At 37.2% G+C, this 12,462-nt stretch overlaps 1 protein-coding gene across 8 annotated transcripts in view; it reads left to right on the top strand.

Moving 5' to 3' along the window:
- The window catches only part of mef2cb (myocyte enhancer factor 2cb), a 209,851-nt gene that overhangs the window by 119,688 nt on the left and 77,701 nt on the right, over positions 1-12,462 (top strand). For all 8 annotated transcript variants that reach the window (XM_078396524.1, XM_078396527.1, XM_078396526.1 and 5 more), the window contains one exon: positions 4,755-4,958. In XM_078396524.1, the coding sequence (XP_078252650.1) occupies positions 4,755-4,958 (204 nt within the window). The remainder of the gene's footprint in view (positions 1-4,754; positions 4,959-12,462) is intronic.

Genomic DNA, 12,462 nt, shown 5'->3' on the forward strand with positions numbered 1-12,462 from the left:
GAGCCGAAGAGCTCTATCACTCTCTTTTGAATGCATCCAGTGAATCGGCCTCCACTGCCTTCTGTACCTGCACGCTTACTTTCAGTGACTGATGTACAAGGACATCCCCGGTCTCGTTGTACTTTCCCTTTTCCTAATCTGACACCATTCAGATATTCTGCCTTCCCATTCTTGCCACCAAAGTGGATAACCTCACATTTATCCACATTATACTGCATCTGCCATGCATCTGTCCACTCACCCAACCTGTCCAAGTTACGCTGCATCCTCATAGCATCCTCTTCACAGTTCACACTGCCACCCAGCTTTGTGTCATCTGCAAATTTGCTAATGTTACTTTTAATTTCTTCATCTAAATCATTAATGTGTATTGTAAATAGCTGCCATTTTGAAAGGGACCCGTTAATCCCTGCTGTTTGTTTCCTGTCTGCCAACCAATTTTCTATCCATGTCAGTACCCTACCTCCAATGCCATGTGCTCTAATTTTGATCACTAATCTCCTATGTGGGACCTTGACAGGCTTTCTGAAAGTCCAGGTACACTACATCCACTGGCTCTCCCGTGTTCATTTTACTTGTTACATCATCAAAAAATTCCAGACGATTTGTCAAGCATCATTTCCCCTTTGTAAATCCATGCTGACTTGGACCGATCCTGTTACTGCTATCCAAATCAGCCGCTATTACATTTTTCATAATGGACTCCAGCATCTTCCCCACCACCGATGTCAAGCTAATATTCCTCCGTCACCCTAGATCCTCTGTCCCCTAGTACATCTGGGAGATTGTTTGTGTCTTTCTTAGTGAAGACAGAACCAATGTACCTGTTCAACTTGTCTGCCATTTCCTTGTTCCCCATAATAAATTCACCTGTTTCTATCTTCAAGGAATCCACATGTGTCTTAACTAATTTTTTCCTCCACATACCTAAAGAAGCTTTTACTATCCTCCTTTACTATCATTCTCTTGGCTAGCTGACCTTCATACTTCATCTTTTCTCCCCATATTGATCTTTGAAATGTTTCCCAATCCTCTGGCTTTCCGCTCATCTTTGCTATGTTCTACGTCTTCTCTTTTATTTATATACTGTCCTTGACTTCCCTTGTCAGCCATGGTCGCCTCTTACTCCCCTTAGAATCTTTCTTAGAGAATATTTTTAGTCTCCTCTCAAAAGTGCAGCATACTCACTGGCTGAGAATAAAAATAAGCCCAATGCAAACAGAATGAGTACACCATCTCACAAACTACTATCCACCTGTTTGGTCAGGCACCTCTTGCGCATCTGTGGAATGTAGAACGTAGAATGGTACTGCACAAAATCAGCTCCTTCATCCCGTAATGTCCTTGCCAAACATGATAAGTCGGGTGGGCTCACATTTGCCTCATTAGTCACCTTAGGAGTCCAAACAAATCATTCTCTTCACATGAAACTGCCAGAAAAAAAATGAGTGCCAGGAGAACAGGCAAAATTTATCCTCTAAATATTAAGGACACCAAGGACACCAAGGCCTAGACATTGAAATAAAGATGCAGCAAGTTAGAATTTCATTGTTCCGGTTCATATCCGATGTGTGGCAGATAAATACAGTTGAATTGCAAGAGTCTGGAACAGGGATTGATTCACTCTGCCAGAAAATGTAAGCCTACGTCCTGCTTGATATTGACCCTCTGCAATTACTTGTACAAGCTGCATTTAGTGCTGCATAGGAGTCAGAAAGCCAGGGTTGAATCAATCATTGAAGCAACAATAACCCTTCAATGAAGCAAGGATGATCCTCACTGTTGCAAATCATCCACTGGAGTTATACCCAATTTCAAGCAGAGGTTTTGTTTAGTTCAGTTTAGAGATATAGCACGGAAACAGGGCCTTCACCCCAATGAGTCCGCAATGACCAACGATCCCCACACATTAACACTATCCTACACACACTAGGGTAAATTTTAGATTTATACCAAGCCAATTAACCTACAAACCTGTATGTCTTTGGAGTGTGGGAGGAAACTGAAGTGCTTGGAGAAAACCCACGCAGGTCACGAGGAAAATGTACAAACTCCGTACAGACAAGCACCCTTAGTCAGGATCAATCCCAGGTCTCTGGCGCTGTAAGGCAGTAGCTCTACTGCTGCGCCATCGTGCAGGAGAATAAAGTCAGGGTAGGAAAACGGATATGTGGTTGATTCTTACCTGTCCTCTGAAATGCCTAAAGAAGCCTGCAATTCTCAGAGAATTAGGGATAACTGATGGCTTTGGCTAGCATGTCCATTTCCCATAAGTGAATAAATAAAACATGAGGACATTTGAATGTCCTGGTGGCTAGGTTTATCGAACTTTGCAAGCAGAAAATATTTACATCAAATTTTCTCCATAGGTATAAAGTGGATTAAAATCTACTAAAGACTAACTTTTGCTGCATTTTGCTTAATGGGCCAGGTCACTTATTCTTATATTAAGTCCAAGTATCTTATTCCAAGTGGCTTTACTTATTCCTTGCTTTAATATCTTTTAACCATCTGAGGCAGTCGACGATTATGTTTTGAGTGGTTGCGATCAATCAGTTGTGCATGTTTGTAATTAAACTTCCTCCCATTCCTTAGAAGTGGTCCAGAATATTATTATTCATCATGATCACTTGCATCAGTTCATTATTTACTTTATGAGTACATTATGAATTTGTGATCCGAGAGTTTGTTTCAACTCATTATTGCACCACAGGCCTCAAATGCAAAAGGCAGTTATCACAGGCATTTAAGTTTGCACGCATCTTCTCATGAACTAACATCATTGTGGACCAATTAAAATGTGATGTGATAGCTTGTTCTGCTGATTAGCTTGCTCTTCAACAAAAGAAAATATGTAGACCAGGGGAAAAGAAACAGGTTTAAGTTGATTTCTGTCAATTAATGAGAGGCTTAGAAGTGTAAGCATTGTGGTGGCTCCCAAGGGTCGGTCCCATACCACTACTGAACCCCTCGGCACGGGAATGGACCAGTCCAGGGGGGCGGCCCTTAGCTACGGGGATAAAGGACGTGATTTTAGGCACAATCTCTCTCTCTCTCGCAGCCTCAACCGGACTAAAGAACACAACAAATAAATCCCTCCCGAAATACCTGGTTCCTCGCCTTTATTTCGGGCTTTTCGACGTGTCACAGCATGTTGTTTTTTTGCTGAGTTTAAACTTTATAAGGACATCAGCATTTAAGGTTCCGATGCATTTATACCATTTCTGAATTATATAATATCATATATATACAGCCGCAAACAGGCCTTTTCGGCCCTCCAAGTCCGTGCCGCCCAGTGATCCCCGTACATTAACACTATCCTACACCCACTAGGGACAATTTTTACATTTACCCAGCCAATTAACCTACATACCTGTACGTCTTTGGAGTGTGGGAGGAAACCGAAGATCTCGGAGAAAACCCACGCAGGTCACGGGGAGAACGTACAAACTCCTTACAGTGCAGCACCCGTAGTCAGGATCGAACCTGAGTCTCCGGCGCTGCATTCGCTGTAAAGCAGCAACTCTACCGCTGCGCTACCGTGCCGCCCTTGTGAGCAAAGAAATAAATTGTTCAATTGAGAAAATGAAAATCATTTCAACAGAAGCCTGGAAAGAAGTCTTTATGGACTGATCTATTTTTAAGAACAATGATTAAGGCATAATGTTAACTAATAAAAACTGTGCAAAGGACGGTATTTGCACTTGTTATGTGGATAATTTCTGTCCACCAGACATAATAACTTGGGTGCATTTTACACAATCTATCTGTGAGCTAAATGGATTTTATTTTCCATTTTATTATCCCAAAAAAATTTTAAATAAAAAAATGACAATGTATTTCTAAAATAACTGATTTTGTTTTGTGAAACTTAACTTTTTGATTGACAATTTTAAAAAAAAGACAATAAAAATAAAATCTATACCTTTATTATCATCACTTTTTCAGGAGCACGGGATGACCAATAGACATCAACAAAGCCCATATCCTGAAAAATTAGTCAATTAGTCAATAACAAAATGACCAGAACATATTTAAATGACTGTTGATTTAATAGTTAACCAGCTCTTTCTCTCAATAACTTTTACTCCTCACAGAATTTTTGAAATAATTAATTTGATTGAATCTTAATCTGGTATTTAATCGTGTACAATGTAACTCATTGTATAAAATGAAAAAGCAACTGTTAATTGGTTTAAACAAGTACTTCCAGCATTGTTAGATACAAAATGCTGGAGTAACTCAACAGATCAGGCAGCATCTCTGGAGAAAATGGATCGGTAACAAGTTATAGGAGTAGAATTAGGCCATTCGGCCCGTCGAGTCTACTCCGCCATTCAATCATGGCTGATCTCTACCTCCTAACCCCATTCTCCTGCCTTCTCCCCATAACCCTTGACACCTGTTCTTATCAAGAACTTGTCTATCTCTGCCTTAAAAATACCCACTGACTTGGCCTCCACAGCCCTCTGTGGCAATGAGTTCCACAGATTAACTACTCTCTGACTAAAGAAATTTTGGGTCGGAATGCTTCTTCAGACTTTTAATTACTTCCAACATTTTGTTCAGTCTTTTTGCCCATTAATGCACCAGGTCTTTCTAGAAGGGAATCTAAGTAGTATGTTACGGTTATAGCTTTATGAAAGGCCCAGTTATTATCGCAGATAAAACATCTTTTGAAAATGATAACAATTTAGCACATGTATTCCCAGACTATAATATGTTATGTTTATGTATATTTATGTTTTCTGCAGGTGACATTTACAAAGAGGAAGTTTGGGTTAATGAAGAAGGCTTATGAGCTAAGTGTTCTATGCGACTGTGAGATTGCTTTGATCATCTTTAACAGCACAAATAAACTATTCCAGTATGCCAGCACCGACATGGACAAAGTACTGCTGAAATACACAGAATACAACGAGCCGCACGAGAGTCGAACAAATTCAGATATTGTCGAGGTAGGATTTGATCTGACAAATATATTAATCATTAGTATTTAAGATTATATTGCAGTGTCAACCGTGGCTCTGTTGTGTCATTCTTAGGTGTGGGTTCGAGTTGTAAGTTCAAGTCCCACCTGAATTTCGTATAAAAATGTAGGCTAACACTTCAATGTAGTACCAAAGGAAAGCTGCACTCTTGGAGAAGCCATTTGTCCAAAGAGATATAAAGCAAAGTCCCTGGGTAGATGCAGAAATCCCAAGGTTCATAAAAGGGGAGTTGAATTCAATGCTCTAAACAACATTTATCTCTCAATCAACATAACAGATTATCTGAAGTGCACAAATTGGCTGCCATGTCCTTCACCTCAAGAGTGGCTGTGTTTTAGAAGAGCTACATCACCTGTAAAACACTTTAGGATGACCTGTGGCTGGAAAGAGTGTGAATAAATATGGTTTTGTCTTTTTAAGATATTAAAGGTGGCAACATGTAACAAAATTGTATTCCCTGAAACTAACAAATTAATTAGATCTATAGACAGTTATTCCATTCAGATACAGGACAGAGTAGCTAAATATGCAGCACTTACTTCACTGTTATTTGAAACTCTTGTAATAAACTTTGCAAATGTAACAACTTATCCAGTAAGTATAAATTTGTTATATTCAGTCATACAATATACTCAGAGCGAACTGCTCCCACGCTGTTTTTGCCACTTCATGTCATCACCTTCAGATTAGTTGATTTTCGTTCACATTACAATGTTTTGACATCACTGTACACCAATAAAGCAATGATATTATTTTTTGTATGTGATAAGTATTTGCAACATATTACCTCTCAAGGACCAGAAATTGAAGTTTGCCTCAAAAAATGTGTTATATTTGTTCCTATTTACTCATTTAGACTCGAACCAATTAAAGATTTCACTCCTTGTGATTTGCAGTTTAATTCGTAAGCCTCCAGTGTTGGCTTTGCGATCAGCATTGATCATGCATCAATCCTTTTGATATGCCCTTTTTTGTACGTTGGCAAAATGGAAGCTACTGCTTTCATAAAGATGGAATGTCAACATACCTCTGTTTTGATTATGGAATATTAATATTCTTCAGTGTTTTCAGAATCTGCTCTAACTATTGAGAGATCCTGAAAACAGAGAAGATGTTGCAGGTTCTGTGGAACATGTAATGTTATACGATTTTTGATTCACATTTCTCATGAGGAAAATATATTGCTGATTTTTAGATTCACTAGGCACTGATTAAATAGATGATAAGCATAAAGTTACTCTTGTGAACCAAAAACAGAAAATATACAACATAGTTTTCAGTTTCTGACATGGAAAAAGAGATTATAATCTTGGATTACACCTTTCAAAACTTCCCAACAAGGATTGTAACCATATTCCTGTGATTCTCAGTCAACAGACTCTGATTCTGTTACTGTTCATGTAACGGTTCAGAAAAACAATTATATAAGCTGAAGTGAGAGAACGTGGGTAAAGTCCAAATAACAAATTGAGAGCCCAGTTATGACAACAATGGCAAATTGTTAGTGTACGAAAATAACTGCAGATGCTGGTACAAATCGAAGGTATTTATTCACAAAATCCTGGTGTAACTCAGCAGGTCAGGCAGCATCTCAGGAGAGAAGGAATGGGTGACGTTTCGGGTCGAGACCCTTCTTCAGTCTGTTAGATCATTGCCTTTTTCCTTCAGTGAAATGTTGATCAACCTCTTATTGAAACATAAAGTTTCAGTCTTCCCCAGTTCGCATTAAGCTGCAAGGTGCACTGTGTTTCCGTTGTGAAGAATAAATAAAGCTGAATAGAATGCTTGCTAAAATTACTTGCTTAGGTGACAAAGGAAGCTTCAATAACATAGAGCAAAACTCAGCTTTTCTTTCGTTTTATTTTTGGCTGTTTAGAAAAGATATTTATTTGTTTACCTGATCTGAGTTCAGTTTTTTTTTGGAAAACACGCTACTTCGCAGCCAAAGACAGCATGGTTTCATGCCTGGAGGAAATAGCTCTGTAGTGTGCGTGGGTGTTGAAAATGAGTCTTTACTGATGTTCCGTGCAATTAGCATGTCTTTGCCTGATAATTATTGGTGTGGCTGCAATGGCGCACAACCCCAAAAAGCTTTTCAGACATGTTTAGACAGGTTGAAAACGTTTGTACTCTTGGGGAACCTATCAGTTACTAAAATGCCATGTAATATCAGATCTGAAACACTTTCCACAGTAAAATGTGTGGAAAGAGTGAAATATGTAAATGTAAAAATGCATGAAAGTCCTTGTTTAAAATCCGATTGTTGCAACACGCAGCTATCTGATTTTAATATTCACAATATTTAATATGTAATGAAGGGGACAGAAGTAGCATAATCATCATCCTACTAATGTGACTGTTGAAATATTCCAGCACAAATACAGGTTTATCAAAGAACATTGCACAGAACTTCAGCTTTGATTGTATGCTTATCATTTGAATGAGATTGAGCCTATGGCTTTCTAATGTGGGTCATTTTTCTCTTTGATAGTTATTTTAGTGAAACACCTCTGGAATTGCTTTAATAATAAAAATAATGTACTTCAAGTTAGGACTGGAGGCATTAGGAAAAGTGGTCAAATATTGGTTCTGTGGAAGATTTTAAAGGAAAATGGTTAGTTTAGAAGGAAATTCCAATGACTGAGTCTTGGGTGGCATTGCATTTTCCTACAAAAACCAAACGGTACACAAAAACCTATATTCAGAGAGAAATTCCAGGGAGATATACCAGGAAAATACCAGGGAGATATACCAGGAAAATTGATATGGGTGCAATGCCAGCAGCAACTTCAGGGATTTAATTGTTTGCTGAAAATATAAATTGCACTCAAAGTGCAACGTTTTGTACAAATGAGCACATCCACATACATTCTTCACTGAGAATCTGCTTCTTAACACTCTTGGAGATTAAGTTCAGGATAAGTATTGATTACAGATTTGTGTTGCAGACAAGAATGGAATAGGGGTCTGACTGAGTGCAGGCTGACAATTGGAGCCCAAACAATTACGATATTGATGGTTTTGTAGAGAGGGTAGGATGAGCATGGAGGGACCAGCAATTTGATTGTTCGTTGGGGTGGATTGCTGTCTGAACGGTGTTTGTGGGTGAAGGGAGGAAGCGTTTACTCACAGTTTAAGTGATGATGGCAAGAGGTGGGATAGGAAGGGGGGAATGATAAGGATGAGCCATTGGTTTGAAAGTGATGATGAGAGATGTGGAGATTGGGACCACAATTTGAATGCCAATAATGGGGCGGGGGACTGTTGAAATTGATACCAACAGTTTGAATGGTTAGAATGAAAGGAATTAGTCGGGCAGGATGTCTGGAGTTTGGGGCCTGGGATTTGGAAAAAGTCTGGTTTAGGGAAGAGGAGATAGTGTGGACAAAGCCTAGGACTTGGGCTATTGCAGGACTGAGGCTGGTGTCGGGATGGTGCTGGGTATTTGTATTGTATTTAAACAGACAGAAGGATTCAAGATAAATTGTTGATGAATGGAAGAACTGGGGACCAATAGGGACAATGTTCATCATGCAGAAAAAAATGTGGATCAGCATACGTGTAACAACATTTGGAGCATATTGTAAAGTAGACAGCAAGATGAATACTAGAATGCAAATAGATACAAATTAGGAGTAGGAGCTTTATATTTGTCTCCTTAAGCCTGCTTTTCGAATTGTCTGGAGGTGATAAAGGCTTTGTAAGAAGAGTTCCAGCAGTGTACTGATGTACGGGTGTGAGAAACATTATTGCAAGTGTGCAAGTAAGCCATTTTTCATGACACAATTTGAAACAGAGTTCAGTGTTGAATGTGAAACTGAGGATCCAAATATTTTCGTTGAGCCTAAAACAATAAAAATAGATGGATTTAAAGGCAAGTAAAGTGGGGACTGAATGTGATGTTTTGGTCATCTTTGAGACAAATAGAAGAGCAATCTCAGCTATTTTTTACTTCAGTTACCAAGACAAACTCATATTTTATATTCACAATGTAAGTATGCAATTTTAAAAAAAATTGTGATTAAATGTTTCCAAATTATTAAATATGATTAGACAATAGGAAGTGCATTGAAAATCATTTCACGTCCACCAGTGTTGCTTTTGATTTCTTGAACAATTTGGAAATGCAGTTTTTTTAAAAATTGAAAATAATTACTTTAAAAATCTAATTTTGTGGTGGTATTTTTAGCCAGCAATAAAATAAAAACAAATTATAACATCACCAAAAACTCCTACATTAGCTAATGTGCCAATATTCTCAAGCCTGGTGCATAAAATATATATTTGTAATATTACCTAAAGAAAGCGACATAATGATTTGCTATACATCTGCAGAAATGGATCAGTGAATGGACAAAAATAAACCAACTCCATGATGATTAAGGGTGTTTAAAATTAAGCATGCAGTCGGGATGTGAGAGTGTATTAGACATTTACCACTCCAATTTACGCAAGCTAGTCTTTCAGGCATGGAGCACAAGCATTCAATCAATGTGCTGCCAATCCTTTCTCACCATGAATATTAGTGCATATAGTTCACCTCATCTCATCCTACTGTACAATTCACTATGAGCTAAGACAATTAAAACATAATTTTGACCTTCTTTTAAGTCAGTAACGGCACTTCATAAAGTACTTAGTTATTACTCTGTGCTATTAAAAGAAATTATCTGGATAGGCATAATTAAAAGTTATGGACTAACTGTAAAAACAAAATGGAGATCGGTGCATGCCACATCCAAAATGTCTGTTCTAACAGTTGATCTTTTGATGGATGCTCCATTTTAAAATATGGAAATTTAAAAAAATATTATCTATTGATGCTTCATTGCTAGTTGGCATGCGTTGTTTAAATCTTTCCAAGAGGTTAACACCACAAGCAAAAGTAATAATGTGGTTTTATATACTAATTTTAAAAGAATTCATTTCTTGCAGTTGCAGCTATTTTCTTTTGTCATTGGACACCATTTGAAAGTCTGTACCTTGCAATATTTCAGAGTGTTTGTGAAAATGTATGCACAAATGGCTGCAAAGTTTCTTTGGGATCTTTGAATATTGGACGGAATGGCATTACTTCCATGTGCTTTTTGATTATTAAAAAAAGCATTAACATCAATGAAGTTCTTGTTTAGGGTTGGTGGTTCAGGGTGTTATTTAGGATCAGAATGTGCAGTACTTCCTGTTATTTATGACTGACTGTAAAAACCACCATTTATGAGGAACATGATATTTTTCAAAACTTAGCCTCTCCCCCACCCCACCCCCACCCCACCCCCACCTATTTGGAGTTGGAACATTGTACTGCATACAATCCATTGGTTTGTGTGGAGTTTTTGCTTGCATATTTAATTTTATTTGTACATTTGACAACCATGAATTAAAAGTGATCTATAAAGTAATTTTATCGCATGAATTTAGCTTCTCTAATTGTCCTAGAAAAGAAGTTCCATTTTAGAAGAGGTCGGGAAAGTTAAACTTATGATCTTGTGAATATAAGGATAATTTATTTTAAGTATCAATAGATCAAGCATTATAGAGAATTGTGGTGATATTGTTTGCTCGTGCATGGCATGCCACAGTATTTACAGTATTTGCACAAAATATACAGTATTTTATAACTCGAGAAACAAAATCCCATCATCCTACATAATGTAGCCTACATAATCCCTTTCAGAGCTGGCTGCCCAGCATTTTGTCTTGCATCATGCTCCAATTGAATCACCTGGTAAAAGTTTCTGAATGAGATGAAAGAAATCTCTGTTAATTATTTTCAAAGATCAAACTGCTAATGATTTGCTGCTAGCGCAATACATTTTTTACTGCCTTTACAAAATGTGAAGGCTTTTTCGTTGTTTTGTTCTTAAATTGAAATGGAAGGTGGACTGCGGAATAACAAAAAGGAATATCAAATGAGAAATGTTAGATCATTACAATCAGTCAAAAATGAATACTAAAAAATCATAAAGAAATTGCACCCATATTAAGTCAATCTTCATGAACAGGAGAAGTGATCACAATTTTGTGAATCAAGTTTTCAAAATTCCTAGTCATAAATATGGCAAATTAGATTCAGGAACTTTCATGTTAAAAAAGCAAGGTGAACCACATATTGCTCTGACCACAGTTGAACTATTGTGTGGAATTTCAGTAACCCAATTATGAAATATTGAACCTACGTGAAAGGTGAACTCTGGAATGATTTAGACGATAGCAAGAATTTCCTTGTAATGTGAGCCTTGTAGATGAAAATGCGTTTCACCAGAGTAGAACATGTTGAGGGAAATCGAATAAAAGTGCTTAATGTATTTAAGTGCGTTGAGTGAATAATAGTGAAAATGAATGCCAGTAGTTCAGCAGTAACGAAAAGAACGTGTTACTAACACTCAAGATGTAAGAGGGGCGTGTGGAAGAGATTAATCATCCAGACATTTATTAGAATATATACTTGCACAAATGGATGTTAAGCCTTGCTAATTACACCACAAGTGTTCAATAAAGCGGGTATACAAGGGGAATGTATTGGAGCATGAGGACTAAGCAAAGATTTGAAATTTTATTGAAAAGCTTCATTGTAGAACCAATACTATTATTAAGGTAATAAATCAAATAGCATTCGTTAGTGTGGAGATTTCTGTGGTTCTGCAATTTGTTACAAGATTACTTAAATGTGGAATGCTTCACCAAGATGCTGTCATGAAGCAGTGACCACAATATCATATCAAAAGAAATTGGATAATATTTTAAAAGTGAACATTTTAAAACTGAAGAACTGATGAGTAGAAACGTCAGCTTAAATAATTTTGTTTGAACGTTATCAAGAGTAAAAAAAGGAGCTAAACTGATTCTACGTTAAAGCTTTTTGTAACATCTGTTTATTAATCAGTATGAGAATGGAAGTTGGAAATGCAAAAATACATAAACTGTAAATCCAGTTAATTCTATATATAAACAGTGATTGGATTAATAGACAGATGAACTACATCTACATTTAGTTTTACAATATTTGCAGTAGCAAGCAGTTGGGTTAGACTGGTATATGTTGAAAACAGAATAATTGAATCTAACATCAAACTTTTTGATCAATATTGATATGCTACCAAATTCTACTTTTAGTAGTGTGCTGGAGCCATCTAGTGCATGGTAGCCAACTGTTAATCATTAAGAGTAAAGATATAAATCGCATGACATTTCACTGTAAGTTCATCATTTTATAAAATCCACAATATTTGTAATCTTTTCACTCTTGTCGACCCTGAACAATAGCAAATGTTGCAGATTTTGGAAGTAAAAACACAAAATGCTCGAAATATCAGCAGGCTCTGCAGCAAAGAGAAGAAGTGAAACTGTTCATATTTTTGGTTGATGACCTATTATCAGAACAAGGAAATTGCAGGAATCAAACATGTTTTAAGTGGTAGAGCAGAGGAGGGCTGGAAAAGGCAATGAGAACATCGGTGATGGAATGGAGATC

Source organism: Rhinoraja longicauda, chromosome 3 (assembly GCF_053455715.1).
Source record: "Rhinoraja longicauda isolate Sanriku21f chromosome 3, sRhiLon1.1, whole genome shotgun sequence".
Classification (NCBI taxonomy): Eukaryota; Metazoa; Chordata; class Chondrichthyes; order Rajiformes; family Arhynchobatidae; genus Rhinoraja; species Rhinoraja longicauda.